Here is a 22,914-nt window from a genome sequence, read left to right as displayed (position 1 = left end):
AATTAATTTTTTGGACCTTAAAAATAAAAAAAAACACGTGATACTTTTTAAGAGAAATTAGATTCACATCCTTCATTTTGCTACTACATTAATTAAAACTCTATTCATTTTCAATTTTTGATCAAGATCCTTGGGTATTAATAACATCATTAATTATTTGAATAATAAAATATTTTTATGTTTAAATATATTCCTTTAGTGTTAAAAATGTTACAATTAGTATATCTATATTTATGGCTAAATTTTTTATCATAAATTTTTATTTTTAGTTTGTACCTATTTTTAATTTGCAAACCTTTTTTAATTTGTACCAATTTTCTTTTCATTTTCAATTTGTATCCATATATTAGTTTCTTTTTGTACCATATTTTTTAAAGTTTTATTTGTATTTGTACCAATTGGAACTTAGATTTTTTTTGGTTTTTATTGGGGACCAAATCTACACCACACATACCCTCTCTCTCTCTCTCTCTCTCTCTCTCTCTCTCTGTCTCCCGTGTACACTCTCTCTCTTCCCTCGGTTTTTCTTCCTTTGTCCGTACAATTTGTATGGTCACTCTCTCTAAACTCCAACCAGTCGCGAATCGAGCTTGTGGACATCATCATCGTCTTCCTTGTGTCCATACGAACCCACCTATACCCTTTTCTGGCCATGAAACCTTCGAAACCCGAGAACTCGAGATACTCAGTTTTGGTGCATTGTTCATGCACACGTGAATGTGAAGGTTTTAGTGGTTTTTGAGCTTCTAGGAAGCTTTAGGGCTTCTCCACAAAGCTCGGAGAAGAAAAAAAGTTGAATTGGACGTCGGGAAGCCCAGTTTCAACGAGTTGCATAGGTGACCGGAATTTCAAGATTTCTTCGACAAGATTCTGTAATTTTTGGAGGTTAAAATTGGTAAAGTTGTGTACTTCATGTTTAGAGCTTCATTTTGGTGAAAATTTCATGAATTTTGGTTGAGAATTGAAGAAGATATGACTATTTGAAGTTTTATCCAGTTTCCGGCAACGGCGACGGCGACCGGTGATTTATCGAAGAAGAAGGAGAATATTCCGTCAAGTTGACGAAATATTCTTAATGAAAGGTAACGATGTCAGGTAATTTGGACAAAATATTCCTTTATTTTAACGGAATATTCCTAACGGCGGTTAGGGATTCCGTTAGGCTTCCTTACGCATGGCCGCGCGTGTTGCCGTGCACTTGCCGGCGCATGGGACGTCGGAATTTTTTTCTAAAAATATAAGGGTGTTCGTGAGGTAGTGTAGATCACGTTGGTATATTCAAACATCTCATTTGAACATTGTATAAGAAGTTATTAGCTAGTGTTGGTTATGTGCTTTAAATTAACGTTTTTATAGTTGTTTCGCATATAGGGGAGACTTATCCCGAGGAAAAGCGCAATCAAGGACGACTCGGGGGCTACGATCCTTCGATATACCAGTGAGTGAGCTTTTGGTTTTCAATATATATTTATATACACCTAGCTATCATGAGAGACATGTGATTTAGCCAGAGATATGTTACATGCCTGTTTATGATGTCACCTCCCGCACCATATGCTCACATTGGATCCAATTTAGGTGCACAGTCTTGTCGTACAGAACATCATAAGTGGTTCCGACTCGTAGGTGACTAGCGATTTATCGCACAGCTATCATGAGAGCGTAGCAGTGAGCATAACTATATTACACCCAGTCTTGTCATACAAACCTTTACAGTAGTTCCGACTCATGTGCAGTGTAGTGTCGTATAGGTCACTTGCGGTGGCTCCGGCTAGATTGACTAATGAGCTATGAATTCAGCCGTACAAACCTCTGCAGAGGTTCCAGCTAATATGTTATTTTCCATTAATTTATTTTCACCTGAGATACTTATTATGTTTTATATTTTTGGCATGGCATACTTATGAATATGGATATGTGAAGCATGATTTGAATATATATATATATATATATATATATATCAGAGAGCTTAAGGGGAGGGATCCCCATTTTTTGAAAAAAATGGGGATTAGGTGTGGGGCCCACTTCACATCGAATTTCAACGATCCGAACCGTCTATTTTGTTAGTCTCGATTCATAGATCACCCTTGCAAAAATTCAATTCAATCCGAAACCATTTGTCTATTTAATTATCAAGATCAAATTTCATTTTTTCTTATATAACAAAGTATTCGTTCATTTCCTTGAACCCAAGTAGATGTCTTAAACATTTCCAATTTAGCTAATATTTTGCAAGGGTGATCTATGAATCGAGACGAACAAAATAGACGGTTCGGATCGTTGAAATTCAATGTGTAATGGGCCCCACACCTAATCCCCATTTTTTTCAAAAAATGGGGATCCCTCCCCTTAAGCTCTATGTATGTATATATATATATATATATATATATATTTATATATATATTTATATATTTATATATATTTATATATTTATATATTTATATATTTATATATTTATATATTTATATATTTATATATTTATATATTTATATATTTATATATTTATATATTTATAAATTTATAAATTTATAAATTTATATATTTATAAATTTATATATTTATATATTTATATATTTATATATTTATATATTTATATATTTATATTTAAACATTTATATATTTATATTTAAACATTTATATATTTATATTTATATATTTATATATTTTTATTTTTTTATTTTTTTATATTTTTATTTATATTCTTGTCGTACAGACCTTTATAGTGGTTCCGACTCATGGGCAGTGTAATGTCGTATAGGTCACTTGCGGTGGCTCCGGCTAGATTGACTAATGAGCTATAAATTCAGCCATACAGACCTCTGCAGAGGTTCCAGCTAATATGTTATTTTCCATGAATTTATTTTCACCTGAGTTACTTATTCTGTTTTATATTTTTTGCATGGCATACTTATGAATATGGATATGTGAAGCATGATTTGAATATATATATATATATATATATATATATTTATTTATTTATTTATTTATTTATTTATATATTTATATATTTATATATTTATATTCTATTTCTAGGAAAATTATACATGTTTTACGGCGAGGGGTTAGAGCATTTGATAATGAAATGGTTTTGAAAAGCTTTGTTTTTGCCCACTCACACTTTTTGTTTTGCACCCCTCCAGGTTTTAGATAAGCTTGTTCATTGGTGACTCACGAGGATTGATTGGAGGTTCTGACAAACTATCACAAATGTAGGGCATCTTTAGGTGTCGTTTAATTAGTACTTGTTTTTTGGACTGAACATAGGCTACTTATGCTCTAATTGTGTATTCACACATTTACTAGCACTTACCTTAGCTAGTACTCTTATGAATTTGGCTTTTATTTATTCGTATTCTCTATTGTCGTTATTGCTTCCGCACTTTGCACATGGCTACGTCACCCTCATGTGACGGCCAGCATGCCCTGATTTAGGTCGGGGTGTGTCATTTACTATCACGTGATATTTGTATATTTTAACCAATGATAGAAAAATTACATATGGTATATTTATGTTTTATAGCTAAACTTTGTATCATATATTTATAATTTTAGTTTGTACCCACTTTTAATTTGCAACATTTTTTTTTTAATTTGTAGTATTTTCTTTTTAGTTTTAATTTGTACCCATATATTAATTTCTTGTAGCGGTCATAACTTTTTAAAATTCATTTGTATTCATAATTTTTTAATCTTTTATTTGTACCCTAATTTATTTATAATGTACCCATTCTTCTTTATTAATGTACCACTTTGTTATATGTGAAATGTATCAATTTTTTTTTGTAAAATGTACCAATTTTTTTAACACTTTGGATACATTCTTTTACCATTTATTATTTCTTATTGTTATCCATTTATTCAATCAAAATGTTTGAATTTTTTTATTGTAACCGTTTCTAATAGTATTATAATGAGGGACTTTAAATTTATAGATTTATAAATCTCATAAAATATCAAACAATTAATGTCAAAAGTATAAAAATATAAATATTAATAGTAATATAATGAGGTGTACAAAGTCAAGGGACTTTGATCAAACTTTGAAAACCATTAAGGTTTTAGTCAAAGAATGCTAAGGATTAGAGACCGTATCCAAAGTATCCATACTGACACACCCTGCCTAAATCAGGGCGTGCTGGCCGTCACGTGAGGGTGACGTAGCCATGTGCACAGTGCAGAAGTAATAAATATATAGAGAAATACGAGAGAATAAAAACCAAATCAACTAGAGTACTAGCTAAGATAAAGTGCTAGAACGAGATTAAGTGTGAAATACACAACCAGAGCATAAATAGTCTAAGTGCAGTCAAGCAGGATAAGTACTAATTATACAACACCCATGGGTGATCCTACATTTATGATGCTCTGTCAGAACCACCGTTGAGATCCTTGTGATTCACCAAAACACTCCCCCCTAAAACCTGGAGGGGTGCAAAACAGAAAGTGTGAGTGGGCAAAAACAAAGCTTTTCAAAATCATTTCATTTCTCAAAAGTTCTAACCCCTCGCCATAAAACCTGTATAATTTTCCCAGAAAAATAAAATATAAACATATCTCAAAACCATGCTCAGAAAACGATATTCATAAGTATGTCATGCCAAAGTATATCAATGAAGTGCCATAAATAACCCAAGTAAAATATAACAATGACAGGTATCACAACAACCAAATCTCCCTAACTCAACTGCATGGCTGAGTCTATAGCTCATAATCAATCTCAATCATATCCAATCAAATCAAATCCTGCACACAAGTCGGAACCATCTAAAGTGGTCTGTACGACAAGACTAGGTATAAAATAAATATGCTCTAGTGCTATGATCACGTGAAGGCTGTGCGAGTAATCACAGGTCACCTACGAGTCGAAACCACCTAAAGTGGTATGTACGACAAGCATGTGCACCTAACTTGGATCCAAGGTGAGCATATGGTGCGGGAGGTGAACATCACGTGAAGGATTGTGGCCTAACTCTGGGTGAGAGCACTAACACCAGGGTGCAGGTTTATGAGCTCTCAATACATCACATCATACATCACGTAACCGAAACAATATCATACCTTTGATTTATGAACTTACCTGGCACTTACCTATGCGTTCATAGCACCAATCATGAATGTATGCAACTATTAATGCATGATTAAAATAGATAGATACTTGCATGGCATTTCCAAAACATATTTTCATTTAAACATATTTTCTGGGAAAAATCTCAAGTATATAGGTGTATATGGAAAACCAAAAGCCCACTCACTGGTATGTCGAAGGGTCGTAGCCCCCGAGCCTCGATTGATAGCGCTCGTCCTCAGGATTTGTCTCACCTATACGCGAAATAACTGAATAAACGTTATTTAAAGCACATACACAAAACTAGGAAATAATTTCTCATACAATGCTCAAATGGGGTATTTAAATATACCATCATGATCTACTAAACTTCAGGAATATCCCCATATTTTTAGAAAAAAATTCCGATGCCCAACGCGCAGCCACACGGCGGCAAGGGCACGGCCAGACGTGCCCCCACGTGAGGCCACGTGTCTGGCACGCCTAACATAATATTTAACAGTGTTAGGGAATATTCTGTCAAAAAGTAGCATATTCCGTTAAAACTAACTTGACGCCGTCAGAATATTCTGTCAAACTTGATGGAATATTCGGTCGTCTTCAACCTTCGAACTCCGGTGACCGACGTCATCGCCAGAAAACTGAAAAACTTCAAATCGTCATATCTTCTTCGATTCTCAACCAAAATTCTCAAAATTTATATCAATTTGAAGCTTAGGATGAGAGGAACAAAACCTTACTACTTTCAAGCCTTGAAATCCACGGGATTTTGCCGGAGGAACCTCGATAATCCGGCCAAACTTGAAACTCGCCAAACTCGACTTCCCGACGTCCAATTCACTTCGTTTTTCTTCTCCGAGCTTCGTGAAGATGTACTAAAGCTCACTAGTAGCTTAAAATCTTCTAAAAACTTCGAAATCACGAGTGCATGAGCAGTGCTCAAATCGGAGATTATGGTTTCTCAGGTTTTTCGGATTTTCACGTCCAACCAACACTACCATTTGACTCCAAAGCTTTCAAGGAGTCCAAAAACATCGATCACCACCTCGATCTGTGAAGTTTGAAAGGGTTTTGAGGGTTGTCCATACAGGTTGTACGGAAATGGTAAGAAATCCAAGGGAAGGAAGAGAGAGAGAAGCCAACGGGAGTGGTGTGTGTGAGTGTGAGTGTGTGGTCCAGTTTTGGGTTACTAACAACCACAAAACCATAATTTTTAAGTTCTAAAAACTTAGGAACTAATTAGATTAGTCTAACACCCAAACTCAAACCACAACACTACACCATATACTCAACATCCAAGGGTATTCTAGTTAATTCACACCATCGAAAAAATATATTTCGGAATGGATTGTGACACATACTTTTTAATTAGGTCAAATCAGAGATCGGGTATAGTGAGAGTTCTCTAGTTACTATTAATACCCGAAATATTAAATTAAACAAACAATACGAGTGGGTCGAAAGTGACACACTACTATACATAGAGCGCTTGAACAATGAAATTAATAATGTTATATTGATCTATAGCTACCAAAGTATTAACCTTAGTTAGATAATTTAATACTCGAGTGATTTTTAGAACAGCTCTAGGCAACTCTACCTAGGAAATGACACCGCCACTCATGGCAAAAGTGTCACCCAGCCCACACACAAAACAAGGTAAGTCATGGGATAAGGTAATCCATCCTTATTTAAAATTCTTACAAACGAAGATGGAGGCTGATCGACCCAAACAAAATCGCACATCTCCATATCATGGTACAACGCAACAAAATCTGGTTTAGAGAAGTCTTTTCTATTAACAGCTCTAAGGTTCTCACAAGAACAAAGTAAACAAGCAAACGAAGAAGAAGTAAGAAGGAATCGGGCTTCAATTTCTCTGATTTTCAATAGTTCATACGGATTGAGCTGTCCAATATGAAGAGTCTAATGGTTAAATATTGTAACCAATGACTTCCTACAATTATAAGAATACCCTCTAACTACCTTATTCAATTACAATATTACCCTTTTAACCAACTCAATTCTTAACTACTTTCGTAACTAACCACACTCATATTTGCTTGCCAAGTGTCATTGATTAATATTTTCTAACAAGAAAAATGACTGCTTTTGAATTCAATGCTCAATCAATAGAGAAGCGGAGAATAGTACAAGATGGTTTCAAGAATTCAATATTGGCTGTAACGTAGTAATGACTCACAATACTTGGGACCATATAGTTTTTTATTTTGATACGTAAGAAGTTCCGTAAATCATCGGGTATAATAATTCGCTTCTTATTTAATCAACGTTCAAAAGATTTAAAACATGTACAAGATGGGGAGATATTTATCAATTTGGCAATTTGGCAATATTTATTAGAACTTCAAAAAGAGTATCATGAACTAGCTAGTGGTGAACTGTCGATAAAAATTTCTTTATATTTATTTTTTATAATGTTTTAAATGTAGATAATTACTTTTTTATCCTTTAGTTGTTAGTAAACACACGAATGTGAACCATATTCAACTAATTACCTAATTAGTTGTCAATAAATATATGAACGAAAATGATACTCAATGCTTACAAATCCATTTCTTATAAGTAAATATACCAAAGTTTAAGAAGATAGATTGAAATCAAATAGCTCATGGTACTATAGCTAATTATTAAAAGAAAACTAATGAAAATGACTTGAAAAATCTTAGTTTTAATAAAAAATCATGTTATAAGTTTTGTTTAATGATTAGTACAAGACCCATATTAAAGTAGTGCAATTAAAAATGGCCCAACTATAATAAATTATGATTTGTCGATTTTACCCCTAACTTTTTAAGGTTAAGTTCCACATTTTCGTCATTAATAGAGTTCATCGTTGTTTAGCAGACCTTCTTCTTTTTCTTTGAAACAAAATATAGATATGCATGCTATTTAATTTATATTTTGTATTATTTTGTTGAAATGTGATCGTCGCCATTATTCATAGTGTATTTGAGGTACTGTTTTTCAAATTTTCATCGTCAGTGAAGTTCATAATTTGTTTCTCCATAAAATAAATTTGAGATCTGCATGCTATTTAATAATAACGACGGGTCACTGTTTCTGGACTATAAAAATAAACTGTTTCTAGATTTTAAGTAACAATGTGTCTGGAATCTAAATCACTGTTTTTGGAATCTAAGTCACTATTTCTGGATTTAAGTGAAATAGACACACTATTTCTTAAATGTAAGCTATAAAAGAAATAGTGAAATTCACTGTATTTGAATTCAGAGAAAAATAAGCATCATGTTTCTTAAATATAATCAATTGATGCATGAAAGAAATGAAACAGTCAAAGGTTAAAACATAGACTATTTCTGGAACTAAGTCACTGTTTCTGGAATCTAAGTTATTGTTTCTGGGATTTAAGTCACTGTTTCTAGAATTTAAGTCACTGTTTCTGGATTTTAGTTCTGCTCTTTCCTGATACATTGTTTGTAAACAAACACTATATCTGATTTTTTTTTTCTTTCCAGAAACAGTGTTATGTTGTGGGTTATCCAGAAACAATTTTATGTTTTGGTTCTTTTTTGTTTCCAGACACTTTTTCACTAGTTTATGCCATTAAACTTCTTTGAACTTGTTTCGGCGGCTTTGTTCCGATGAATGCTTTCTTTTTCAACTTTGATTTGGTTGTTTTTGAAATGGGGGGAATTGGATTTGATAGGAAGACAGGGAGTTATTATGGCAATTTCGTGCTGGTTTGAGGTTGGTGAAGAGTAAAGACAATATCAAATTATTTAAGGGTATTTACGGAAGTTTAGATTTGTAGTGGGTTGGGCTTGTAAGTTTGACCCATGGACAATAGTTTTGGATGATATTTTTATTAAATTTTGAGCCATTTTGATTAAATAACATTTTGGGATGGTTTTTTATTAAATATTTGTTGGCTCAAGCCCTTTTCATTAAAGCTCCCTATAATAAAATATATGTCAAAACATTTTAGACAAAAATCAAAAAATAAGTACACAATGACAAGTACCCAAATATTATACCTCACAAAAACCCACTAAAATTTCAAAGCACCAATTACTGAAAAAGACTTATAGCTTCTTTGTTGGGCCGTTTCCCCAACTCAATCAATGAAGAAATATACAAAACTTTTTTTTTTGTTGGGCCTTTCGGACCCCATCAAACCCAATTAAAAAACGAAAAAGATTTGAGTATTTCTGAGGACCATTGACCGGGAGCAAGGTATAAAATATCGATGATATCAGAAATATCAGTAATTTAAAAATACGGAAATTTTGATGAAAATATCGGGATATTATCAATATCAATAAAAATTGAATAAAACCACGAAAATTGTAAGAAAAACTTGGAAATTTTTATTGAAACTTTGCAGGATGTTTATTTAGTCAATTATCTATTAGTTTATCACAAAAAATTGGAAGGAAATGCATTGCATGATGGAGTAAACTAATTTAAGTTGATTATATAGCGAGCTGGCAAACATTGTGAGTGTAGAAAATATGTAGTAATTAATTAAAGAAGTTTAAACACACCATAATCATTTATATATAATGAATTAGTACAATATTTTACACTTTATACATTGCATGGTAAGATACATGAGTGACTTAGTACCACATAGAGTTCCTATGAGGTTCAAAATTTTCACTATCTTCATCATCTCTATGTGTAGATTTGTTTCTCGCAAAAAGAATTCAAAACAAAACCATATATATAAATATTTTAGCATATTTTCACAAAAACATAAGTGATATGGTGGTCAAGGTGTTGAAGGAATAAAATGGGAGGGGTTTGAATCCCTTGGTGTTTTTTTTTTTAATATAGAAATTTATCCTAGATAATAAATATTAGGGTAAATTACACAAAACTACCTCAACTATTAGGGTTTTATTTATTTATTTATTTCTGGGTTGCAGGTAGTGGGTGCGGCGTGTAACACCCCAACCCCCAATTATATGTATAATTTCGTAAGTCCCCTAAAGTTTTATTGAGATTTCATTTTGCCCCCCTCCCCTATTTTGATTAAATCTGGACCCTTTATCTAGATTCCTAAACATTCCCAAACTGCCACGTGGCAGCACCATATCACTCCTTACTTTTCTCTCTTTCCGTCCCCTACCCCGTGACCCTCTTTCCTTTCTCTTTCTTCTTCTTCTTTCTCTGCACTCTATCTCTCTCTCTCGAAACCCTCTATCTCTTCCCTCTCTGTCGTCGAGACACACACACGGCAGCACCATCATGCAAACATCATTACCCTCATCATCATCGTCATCAAACATCGTCTTTCTCCCTCTCCTTCTCGTCTCTGCAACTCGGCGAACGTAGGAACTCTCTGGCAAGCTTCTTAATCTTCTCCAGTTAGGTAAGCTTCGGGTTTACCTCTTTCTATTCTAGATTGAAGCTTAGATGTGAATTTTTAAGTTCTATCTCGTGTTTTTCCAAGGTTTTTGGGACGAAATCGGCTTGAGATTAGGCACACCCATCTCCGGCGAGGTCGTGAGTGTCTAGAGGTGTTTCGACCACCACAGGTCATTTCACGGCAAACGAAAATGGTTCGAGTGGGTCCCGCTGTCGAATGAATGGGATCCGATGACTGCCACATCGTCGGGAGTCGTTCACCACCACAGAGAACGACGCAGCGGCGGCCGAGGGTCTTCAAGTCACCGATCTTGTTGAAGACGAGGAGGAGGAAGGAGTCCAGGAGGCAATCGAATAGGTCGTCGTCAATGGGGGAGTAGGGTTCCAGAAGACAACAACGAATTCCTCCGATAATATCGATAATATCGCGATATATTGACGATAATTAAGTGGATACTCGTGAAAATATCGCCCTCTCACAAAAACGATATTATCGACGAAATATCGCCGATAATATTGATATTTTGGTCCATGACCAGGAGTAAAAAGTATTTTCAGGACAGATAGCAAGATATGTGTAGAAGTATGATTCCCTATTTTATAAACGAGCCCTATAAGATTAGAAAAAATTTATATGTGGTAAGATTCTTAGCTTAATTATATTTGGTATTTCTTAACGTACAATACAGGTAAACTTAATCTAAAGATAGAAATCCAGAGACGAGAAGATTCGTCTCACTAACAATGGAATGCTGGGCAAAGTGACTCTGGAGGCACCCCCAAATTTCCGAGGCAGTTTCATAGCCGATAGTAAGAGTGGATATTCTCAGAAATCGCACTGCTATTATACGTACCTAACAAGAAGATGATCTTGTTGAATCCATAAAGGGTGATCGGGTTGTGTTTGGGATCGGGTATGTGAGAAGGAGGTAGCGGATGAGTTTCGTCATCGAACTTTTACAGATCATGGCCAGCGAGAAAGAGCTTGATCTGACAAAGCCAAACTGAGTAATTGGATTTGGTGAGTTAATCATGTTTTCGAATGAGATGTCTAAATTCACATAAGCAATAACAACAATTGTGTTTTTTAACCAAATTTTCAATTCTTACGTGGCATGACGTCAATTGACATCAAAAATAGTAGTTGCCAAAATTGACAGCAACTTCAAATTCATTTTTAATTTATTAAAAAAAATTTTACCCATTATTATCATTATTATTATGTTTTGTTCTAAAAACGTTTATTACAATTATAAATAAATAAATAAATAATCAATTTAACATATCAAGTTGAGAGCAAAATTTTTTTTTAAAAAAATTGTCAACTGATCTTTTTGATCGGACCTCCTGTATCCATGTTCCTAGTGGACAACTTACACCTGACTTTGAGGTACAACAAGCACTACTCAACGAAAAATCATTGTCCTCAATAGCAAAGGAAACTAAATAAAATAAATTTATAGTTTCTAATGGCACCATCTTTTTATAATACCATTTCTCAATGCCTCCTCACCAGTGAACCCATAAGGCAGTCTGGCCACAACATCCTGAATCATCAACTCTTTCACGCTCGAGATGCTGGCATGGTAAACTTGTAGCCCTAGGCCTTTGAGTGCATTCATCAACTTAGCATATGGGTAGCCTTGATCCGGACACTGAACATGTATTATGGCTTCTGACCCCAGAATCTTTACATCCACTTCCACAACCGCAGCAGCTCCCCTATCACTATTAATATTATTATTATTATTGTTATTACTATTAATAATATTACCATCATTATTATTAGAACAATGACGCTGTTCGACTTTGGAGCTGGTGCTTTGGCCGGAGTGGTGGTCAAGACTGTTACTTGCATTATTGCCCGCTTTAGGTTTTTGTGGTTGTTCTTGGACTTTGGCCTCCAATTCCTCTACTTTTGATTTGAGTTGATTGATGTACGCCACGGCATCGGCAAGCAAAGAGGACCTGTCCATTTTAGACACATTGGGAACAACTGACCGGAGGACATAGAATCGGTGGTTGAGCTTCTCCCTCCTCTGTCTCTCTGCCTCAACGTGGTTCAACAATTGTGATTCTCTACTTGCAGATCCATGGTTTGATGATCTCCCTCGCTTTTTTGTCCGAGTCATGCTCTCCGTATTCTCGGAGGTGAAATTGTCAACGGAGTCAGAAGGTGATTCCGGTGACGACCGTCCTAGATTGATAGGTGCAGCTTCGTTTATACCACCTCGATCTGGAAAAAGAAAAAAAAAAAAAGTATTGCACCTCGATGTTAAATTAGGTACATTATTAAGATTATACACGTAGGCAAACGCAGTATAATGCACTAATAGACCTACGCAACTAATATGTACTTAGTGAATGACCAAAAGGGAAAAATTGTTTGGTAAGTTGTATTCGAAATCATTGACCATACCATTTTTAGAGCTTGATCAATATTTGGTAATATCGACAAATAACCAATCAAGTTCGAACACTGTGCAAATTAAGTACTGTAATTTTGTATTTGGTAAGTACCAAAAAACGAATTACTCTCGAATTTAACATAGTTTTTGGTGCATACCTTGTCGGGTGAGTTCCTTTTGAGCTGCTGAAAACAGTCCATTTTCTAGGATAGGAGCAATTACATTGCCGTCATGGTTGGTCTGCTGTGAGAGCGTCTTGTTGATGTTGCCGTCTGATCCGAACAGCGACTTTGATAACTGCACTAGACCCCAATCTTCTTTGATCACATCCAAAGAGGCCAGTTCAAGTACCCCACAAGGAGTTGCAATGCAAACCAAAGTTTGGATCCCATGCATTCTTGCTTCTTTCACTCTCTCACACTCATAAAATTGAAATTCATGGTCAGCTGCAAGCCAAACAAACCCACCAGAACCAAATGCCCTGCCGAGAATATTGTCACTATTATTACCGTGGCTTGCAGAGAATGACTGGGTTAAAGAAACGGTGTAAAAGTAAAACCACTCGGTGTCAGTATCCACCAACCTCATGTCCAAATCCACCATGTCATCATGCAAAAGAGCCTCAACTTCCCGGTTAATCATCTTCTTTCTCCCCACATTATTGAACCCAAATTTGGGTTGGTAACTGTTGGTCACTCGGTTGCTTCTTTTCGATGCCAAGTGATCGCGAGTGTCCTGGAAATGGCCGGCAGCCCACGACAGGGAAACTTGATCACTAATGCTGTCTTTGGAGGCTTGCCAGAAAATGGAATACACCCACCACTCAGGCCTATTCTGAATTATGAACTGTAGGCTCTGTTGAAATTTGGAGGAGGTTTCTTGGCAGAAATTGGGTGGAGAACATGAGGATATGATTTCTTCCATAGTATTTGCCCTAATTTGGTTTTGCTACAGAAGGGGACTTTATGTAACAAGAGAGAGGAGGAGAGTGAGAAGCAGAGCAGTGGAAGAAGAGAGTCAAGAAACTAAAAGAGCGAGGTTTTCAGTGAGTGGTGTGGCTTTTAGGATTTGGTTATACGGGCATAAATATAGGACAACCAAAGCCTGGCTTTATGCCTTGCACAGTTTGGACTTTGGGCTAGTGGTGCCAACGTTATAAACATGGTGATATGATAGATTTTTTTTTTTTAACAAACAATATTATCTATTGAGGTGAGGGAATGAGTTAAGTCTCACGTTGGGCAGCCATAATAATATGGTTCGAATTAGCATTTGACGAGAATCGAATCTAAAACATTTTATAAGTGAAGAGGAATATCATTCGATCGTAATACTAAGTGGTGACTTTTGTGTATTAGCTTACCACATGGTAAAAATGAGCTGAGCCATTGCATGACGGTAGTTAATCTAATATCTAATTTAACAAAATCTATCATTTGACAAAAAATAAAAATAAAAATGTTTTTCATTTGGCTAATTTAATCTCATTGTTTTTATCTAGCTAATTTGATCTTTATGTGTTTTTTACTCCCTTAGCTAATGTAGACCATTCCATTAAACTACCGTTAATTAATCAATTTCTAATTATTTAATAAATATAAAAACTCATATAAACGATATGATAAAGTTCAATTTTAATAAATAAATATAAAAAAATCCCCAATCATGAGGTCGTGAAAGGGAATGGATCAAAGGGGAAAGCCTGCAGGGCCGATCTATGCGATGAATATGGTAGGTCTGTAGATGACATGGCTGGAGGCAAGGCGATTGATAAAAGTGTGAAGGTAGGGTTCATATGGAGTCAACGACGGCACAGAGAGGGGGAGGAGGTCGACGAGACGTAGCCATACAGTTGGAGAAGCAACGCGGAGAGGTAGCAGGCCGTGGGGTGAAGATTCCCAGAGAGAGAGAGAAGGGGGTGGCTATTGGGGCAGTCACGGTGGTTTTGTGTTGCGGAGGATCATTGCGTGGTTGGGTAGGCTAGGGTTTCAATTTTTATTTGTAGTACATAGTTTTTAAGGATATTTGGCCTAAAGGTTAATAAAAATTTCACTAATTAATCATATATCAATGGTCAATTTTATTTTTGGACATAATCAATGAAATTTTATAATAATTATACATAAGTCTATGAAATATGTCACATGAGTTTAAGCTAGTTATAAAATAACTATTATATCATTCTCTCAACTTTATTCTATCCTTATCTCTTCCACTTTCTCATCCGTATTTACTTTATTCTCTTCCGATTTTCTATCATGTTTCTCTCTTCCCTTCTTTCTCTTCACTTTCTCATGTTTATCTCTCCTCTCCCTGACTCTCTATCTTTCTCTCTCATCCGTCAAACCTGAATAAATATTTTGACTAAAAAAATACCCTTGTCTATTACAAATCCCGAAAGTGAAACAGAAATTCAAAAATATCCGCCCCTGCCAAAAACTCTCAGCAACCATCCACTTCCTGCCACCATGAACTCCCATCAACGACTAAACCTCTATCGATGGTGATAATTTCACTGATGACACCCCATTAATTTTCTCACTCTTGCCCTTCACTTTCTCTTCTTCGATTCTTACCTTGTTATGGAGCCCAAGGATGATCGATGACAACTCCAACTTTCTGATCTGTTGTCGCTAACTTCTAATCAAAGCCCAAGGGTGGTTGACGACAATTTATAATATCTTTCTTTGACGTAAGGGAGGATTAGAATGAAAAATAGGGAGGGAGAAGGAGATAGAAAGAGAAAGGATTGAGGGGAAGGCAAAGATGGGTGGGGGCAGAGGTCGGAGACTCTAAGAGAACTATTTATTCGAGTTTGATTGAAAAAGCCGAACCAGGAAACAGACACTGCATTCTGAATCCAAAAGTACAAATAATGTAAAAAACAGAACTAGGAAATAGACATTGCATTGCAGTGTCAAATGCAAAACTTAAGAGTTGCTGAGGTGTGAAGAATAGGAGATGTGTAAATGATGGGAAAAAAAAAACAAGAAAATGGACACTTAAGCAGCATCTGAATCCAATAAAACCAGATGCAATGTCTGCATCCAAATGTAAAACTAATGTAGAAACAAATACACAAATTAAGAGTTGCACGATGAGTGATTGAAAAAAAAACGAAATTAAGAAACGAACATTGCAACGCAGCGTCTGAATCCAAACGTAAAAAATTGAATTAGGAAACACGCACTGTGTTGCAGTGTCTAAATCCGTATTGACCTATTCTCAAATATAAAAATATAAGAAAGGGTGTGTCAGTTGAAGTGGGTGACAACTGTAATGATAGATTTTGTATTCATTTTAAATGCATTTAAGTATCATAATACATGATTGACCTATTCATAATTAACATAAATATTGTTGATATATTGTAACTTTATATTGATCTTATACAAAATCACCCTAAAAAAAACTTGACAGTTATTGAATAAAAATGATCATATTGACTAATGGTGACATGGCCCGACCTAAATCACGGCATGCTAGCCGTCACGTGAGAGTGATGTAACCATGTGCACAATGCGGAAGCAAAAATTGATATAGAGAAATATGAGTAAATAAAAATCCAACTACCAGTACTAATTACGATAAGGTGCAAGTGCGAGATTAAGTGTGAAATACACCATCAGAGCATAAATAGCCTAAGTGCAGTCTGACTGGACAAGTACTAATTATACAACACCTAAGGGTGATCCTACGTTTATGATGTTTTGTCAAAACCACCATCGAAATCCCAATGAGCCACCAAAGCACTTCTACTTAAAACCTGGAAGGGCACAAAACAGAAAGTGTGAGTGGGCAAAAACAAAGCTTTTCAAAATCATTTCATTTCTTAAAAGTTCTAACCCCTCGCCGTAAAACATGTATAATTTCCCAAAAAATATATATACCATAACAGAAATCATGCTCAAGATGAAAACCATAGAAATATACCATGCCAAAGTATCTCAATGAAATGTCATAAGTAATCTAGATAAAATATATCAATGCCATATATCATATCAGCCAGACCCCTTTAACTGAAGCTGTACGGCTAAGTCTATAGCTCATAACCAATCTCAACCATATCAAATCTTGCACACGAGTCGGGACCACCTAAAGAGGTCTGTACGACAAGATTAGGTGTAAAATAAATATGTTCTAGTACTACGATCACGTGAAGACTGTGCGAATGATCGCGGGTCACCTATGAGTCGGAACCACCTAAAGTGGTATGTACGACAAGCCTGTGCACCTAACTTGGATCCAAGGTGAGCATATGACGCGGGAGGTGAACATCACGTGAAGGACTGTGCCCTAACTCTAGGCGGGAGCACTAACACCGGGGTGCAGGTTTATGAGCTCTTAATACATCACATCATATCTCGCATAACTGAAGTAATCTCGCATCTTTAATTTATGAACTTACCTAGCACTTACCTGTGCTTCCGCAACACCAATCATAAATATATGCAACTACTAATGCATAAATAAAATAGACAGATACTTTGCATGGCATTTCAAAAAGTATAATCATTCAAATTCATTTTCTGGGAAAAATCTCAAGTATATAGGTACATACGGAAAACCAAAAGCCCACTCACTGATATGTCGAAGGGTCGTAGCCCCCGAGCCTTGATTGATGGCGCTTGTCCTCCGGATAGATCTCACCTATATGCTAAATAACTAAATAAACGTTATTTAAAGAACATATACCAAACTACGAAATAACTTATCATACATTGCTCAAATGGGGAATTTGAATATACCACCATGACCTACTTAACCTTAGGAACATCCCCATATTTTCAGAAAAATTTTCTGACCACCCATGTACCTTCACGCGCCGGCCAAGGCACGGCCAGACACACGACTCACGCGCAAGCACGTGCCTAGCACACCAAACAGATTCCCTAATGGCGTTATTCCGTTAAATATAAGCATATACAGTTAAATATACCTGACGCCGTTAATTGTCGTTAGGAATATTCCGTCAAAGTTGACGAAATATTCGTTTTCTTCTCCGGCGAGTCGCTAGATTCCGTCGCCATCGCCAGAATCTGGGAAATTTTTCTAAACTTCATATCTTTTTCATTTTTCAACCAAAATTCATGAAACTTAAACCAAAATGAAGCTTACAACGAGCAGAACAAAACCTTACCAATTTTAATCCCTAAAATCCATGGGATCTTGCCGAAAAAGGCACGATAATTTGGCCACCTCTGCAACTCGTCAAACTCGAGCTTCCCGACGTCCAAATCACTCTAAAGTTACTCTTCGAGCTTTGTGAAGATGTTTTAAGGATCCCTATGACCTTAAAACCCGCTGAAAGGTCCACATTTACGACTGCATGAACAGTAACCCAAAACTGGGTTATCTGGTTCTCGGGAAAATGAGGTCTTCACATCCAACCAAGGGTATAGATGAGCTCCTGAGCTCACATGGAACACAAAGACCACCTTCACAGCCTTGATCCACGACTTGAATGGAAGGTTTGAAGTTTGTCCATACGCTTATACGGAAAATGGAAGAAAACCGAGAGAGGCAGGAGAGAGAGACTCAACGTGTGTGTGTGTGGTCTAGATTGGTCCCCAACCAAAAACAAGAAAATAACTTAAGTTCCAAACACTTAGGAATAAAAGAAATGGGTCCAAATTCTAAACTTAGACCCCACAACCCCACAAAACGTTCAAGGGTACTTTAGTCATTTCATGCCATAAAGAAATTATTCTGGACGGGCTGTGACAAATGGAGTAAAACACCAGGACGAAATCAGCCAAATTAAAAGCACGAGGACTAAATTACCAAAGGAGTAAACACGGGGACCAATTTAACATTTAGACCTTGTTTACTTAATTAGATATAGGTTTTATTTTATTTTTCAAGGGATCAGATCTTGACATTTTTTTAATATTAAAAAGAGTAATATCACTAATGTCACAGCCCGTTCCGGATTTTTACATGTTGGGGACGTGAAATGACGGAATTACCCTTGGCGAGTATTAAGGTATGCGTGTGTGTGACATATTGGACATATTACATTCATTCCTAAGCTTTTGGAAATAATTTAGGTTGGATTAAAAATGTTGAGTTGTATGTTTTGTGTGGTTAGGGAGATTAGGAAAAAAGAAATGGATGGTGATGGGTTATGATGGACCACACACACAGAGTCAATCCTTCTCTCTCCCTCCCCCGTTCCTCTCTCTCTCCTCCCTCACGGCTTTCTCTCTCTCTCCCTCTCGAATTGTACAGACAAGGGTCAATACCCTCAAACTTTCACGGATCGACACCAAAAAGGTATGGTTCTTCATCCTTTCGACCTCCTGAATTGTTTGGTACTAGTTTTAGGACGTGAAACCTTCGAAATCACGTGAAACCCGAACCCCCATTTTATGTCACTATTCATGCAATCGTAATATGTCGATTTTCAGGGAATTCTAAGCTTATAGTGAGCTTAGTGAGGTCCCAAGGAAGCTCGGAGTGCTTCGTTTGAAGGTTTTGGACTTCGGGATCACTAGGTTCGAATTTGGCCAGTTTTCTTGGAATTTCTCCGATGAGATTTTGTAGTTTTTAGATCCTTAAAGTAGTATAACGTGAAACTACATGCTTAGGGCTTCATTTTGGTATAAAATACGAAGAAAATGGTTGAGAAACGACGGAGAATAAGGAGATTGAAAAATCTCCAGTTTTCCGGTCATCGGAAAAACCAGTCCGGCGAGCCGAGGTAGGAGACGCACTTGGGGGGCGCGTGGGTCTGTGCCCCTCTCGGCGTGTGCGGCCTCAGAATTTTTTTCTAAAAATTTCTCGACGTCCGTGACGTCGAGTAGGTCGATGTGGTATATTCATATACCCAAATTGAGCACCGTATGAGAAGTTATTTCGAATTGTCGGTTATGTGCTTAAATTAACGTTTTTATAGTTGTTTCGCATATAGGTGACACCTATCCCGAGGATGAGCGCATCCAGGGATGTCACGGGGGTTACGACCCATCGACTTACCAGTGAGTGGGCAGTTTTGTTTTCAGTATATACCTATATACTATTGCTTTTCCCAGAAATTGAATTTATATGAAAGTATGTTTTCGAACGCCATGCATGCATATTATGAATTATATGAATTGATATTGATGCATATATATATGTGAATTGGTGTTGTGGACGCACAGATAAGTATCAGGTGAGTTTTATGTTATTCATGTGAATCATTGATGATGTGAATTGTGTTAAGAGCTCATAACCTGCACTCCTGGTGTTAGTGTTTATATTATTCACCGCACCGTACGCTCACCTTGGATCCAAGTAGGTGCATGTCGTACAGACCATGAGAGGGTTCCGACATGCTAGTCGTACAGATCACTAGAGGTGGTTCCGACTAGTAGGTGACCTTAGATTACGCGCGCAGATGATTGATGAGAGAAGCACTAGAGCGTATTATTACACCATTCTTGTCGTACAGACTACTTCAGGTAGTTCCGACTTATGTGCAGAGTAGTGCCATACAGGTCACCGTGGTGACTCCGGCTGGGTTGGATATTGAGCTATGGAATTAACCGTACAGGACCAACTGCAGGGTCTCCGGTTGATTCATTATATCACCTGTTATTTTGATGCATCCATGTTTTGTTATTGACATTTATGGCATGGCATATTCTTGGATTTGTGATAGATTGGTGATTTGTGACGTATGAGGTTTTATATACTATTATGTTATTTTCTGGGAAAGTATACAGGTTTTATAGTGAGGGGTTAGAAATGTTTTTAATGAAATGTTTTGGAAAAATTTTGGTTTTGACTGACCCACTCAATTTTGTTTTTGCGCCCATCCAGGTTCTAGTTAGCAGTTGGTGGCTCACGAGGTTTTCTTCGGCGTTCTGACAGACTTCCTACATGTAGGACTTACCTGCGGGTGTTGTAATTTAATTATAGTCCTACTTGACTACACCTAGTTTTTATGCTCTGAAATTGTGTACTGCACACTTAAACTCACTCTAGCATGCTAGTTGGATATTACTGCTAGTAGTTGGTTTTTATTCCTTCGTATTTCTCATATCCTTTGCTTCCGCATCGCACTTTTGGTTACGTCACTCACGTGACGGCCAGCACGCCTTGATTCTAGGATCGGGGTGTGTCAACTAAACTAAGGCTAGTTAACACATGGTTGTATATTTGAGAATTAGACGATTGAATGCTTATTTTAGGCTAAATTGTAGCAAAGGTCCTTAAACTATACCATAAGTTTAGGTTTGGTCCCTGAACTCTATTCTATCCTCGAATTAAGGCTCGTCTTGTACTTGTGGATATATCGTTAACTTCGTCAACTTTTCTGTTAAATTAAGGGTAAAGGGGTGTTTTATCCAAAGATGAACAAAAAATATAACATGAGAGAAGATGAACAAAAAATATAACATGAGAAGATGAAACAATAAAAAAAAATATTAATCTCTGCTATTATTTATTCTTTACAGTTAACTGAATTGTATTTTGTTCACACTGAAATTTTTTTAATTTAGTTAAAAAGAGAAGAGTTTGCCTTTTCACGGTTAAGTGTTCATTTTCAAAACACTTGATGATCTATTTATAGAATTTTGAGTTTATAATCATAATCGTTCATATTATAAATCAATATGGGAAGATCAACTTTACAAAAAATAAATTAAATCTAAGACCATTTAATCAATCCTTAAGAATAATATCACTAGACTAAGATATATAGGACACAATATGACATACTAGAGATTGACAATAGCATATTCCAAAGTATGAAGATGGCTCCATTTTCCTGCGAAATACACTGGAATTGGATCTGTCCCCACGTTCACGTCCTTATTTTATTCTATTTTAATTATCTGGCAACCTAATTCTCCATTTCGAGTCTCCTCATTCGCCAAAAATTAAATCTCAGTCTCCTCAACCTCACAAGTCAGAAACCACGAGGACCACGAGGACAAAAAATTATTATAAAAATTGGAAGAGATGCCATTATTTAATCGAATTATTGTGGTTACGGCATGTGTTCTATTTGATTTTTTTTTTCTTTTGCTGTTGAGCTAATTTTAATAAGTAATGCTAGAGAAATTTAATTTTAAGATTAAATTTTAAAAATTAAAGGATATGAAAGTTGATGATTGATTTATTATTTAAGTGTTGATAAACATGCTCATTTCTATTGATAACACATTATTTAGTTTACCATTTTAATCTTTAAATTTAATTTTTCTAGTGTTACTCAATTTAAATACTTTTAGCTTTGAGCACCTGTCAAATACGCATTAGATCCCACCTCTAATAAATAATTTAGGTGAAAAATTTATTATTGAATCGATTGCATGGTGGCATTATCATCTCTTTTCTTTTGTTCTGGTCCATCTGGCACCCAATTAAGGGGCTTGCATGGTCCAATGCTTATCTGTAATCTATTAACTATATTATATTCTCTTTCTTTGTCTGACTAGTGTTAGTTTTGGAATAGGATCCCATCTGGATCCTATATTATGCGATTAAAAATTATTTTAAAATTTTTATTTAAAATTAAATATAAGCAGTACATAACGAAAATTGACCGCACGATGAACGGTTGTGGTTGATTGATCCTCTGGATCCCCACAAAGAGGATCTGAAGAGGATCCTCGTCCGTTAGTTTTAGCGCTAAACACTTTTGTTATATATTGTTTAGATAGAGGATCCTCTTTGTGAGGATCCCAATGATCCTTCAATCACATTCGTTCATCATACATGGTGCAGCCAGTTTTTGTCAGGTACTGTTTATATTCAATTTTAAATAAAATAATTTACAATAATTTCTGATCGCACGATATACAATGAACGAATATGATTAAAGAATCCGGCGAGAATCCTCATGATATTGTTCATGCCAAGAAATTTAGTTATATGATCTGTTTGGGCAGGAGAAAAAGTAAAACGTTCACTTCTTGTACAAACCGTTTGGCCCCATTCAATTGAAAGCACAAAATATACAGGTAGATTTCTCCCTCTGCAATTATTGTTGGCACCTTTCCGGACCTCAACAGACACGAAGCTAAAACCAAATGAGTCTCGCTTTGCCGCGTTCCTTCTCTCATGATCTTTCAAAAATCGAAAGAATAACTT

At 36.0% G+C, this 22,914-nt stretch overlaps 1 protein-coding gene across 1 annotated transcript; it reads right to left on the bottom strand.

Moving 5' to 3' along the window:
• Positions 1-11,710: 11,710 nt before the first annotated feature.
• LOC126625151 (transcription factor MYC2-like) lies at positions 11,711-13,932 on the bottom strand. Its single transcript, XM_050294235.1, has 2 exons — positions 12,987-13,932; positions 11,711-12,656 (listed from the first exon to the last, which is right to left on the bottom strand). The coding sequence occupies exons 1-2, from the start codon at positions 13,750-13,752 to the stop codon at positions 11,887-11,889; spliced, it is 1,536 nt and encodes a 511-aa protein (XP_050150192.1). The 5' UTR covers positions 13,753-13,932; the 3' UTR covers positions 11,711-11,886.
• Positions 13,933-22,914: the final 8,982 nt, after the last annotated feature.

This window comes from Malus sylvestris, chromosome 6, assembly GCF_916048215.2.
Source record: "Malus sylvestris chromosome 6, drMalSylv7.2, whole genome shotgun sequence".
Classification (NCBI taxonomy): domain Eukaryota; kingdom Viridiplantae; phylum Streptophyta; class Magnoliopsida; order Rosales; family Rosaceae; genus Malus; species Malus sylvestris.
The sequence above is the reverse complement of the archived record's forward strand: the minus strand, read 5'-3'. Positions and strand labels throughout refer to the sequence as shown.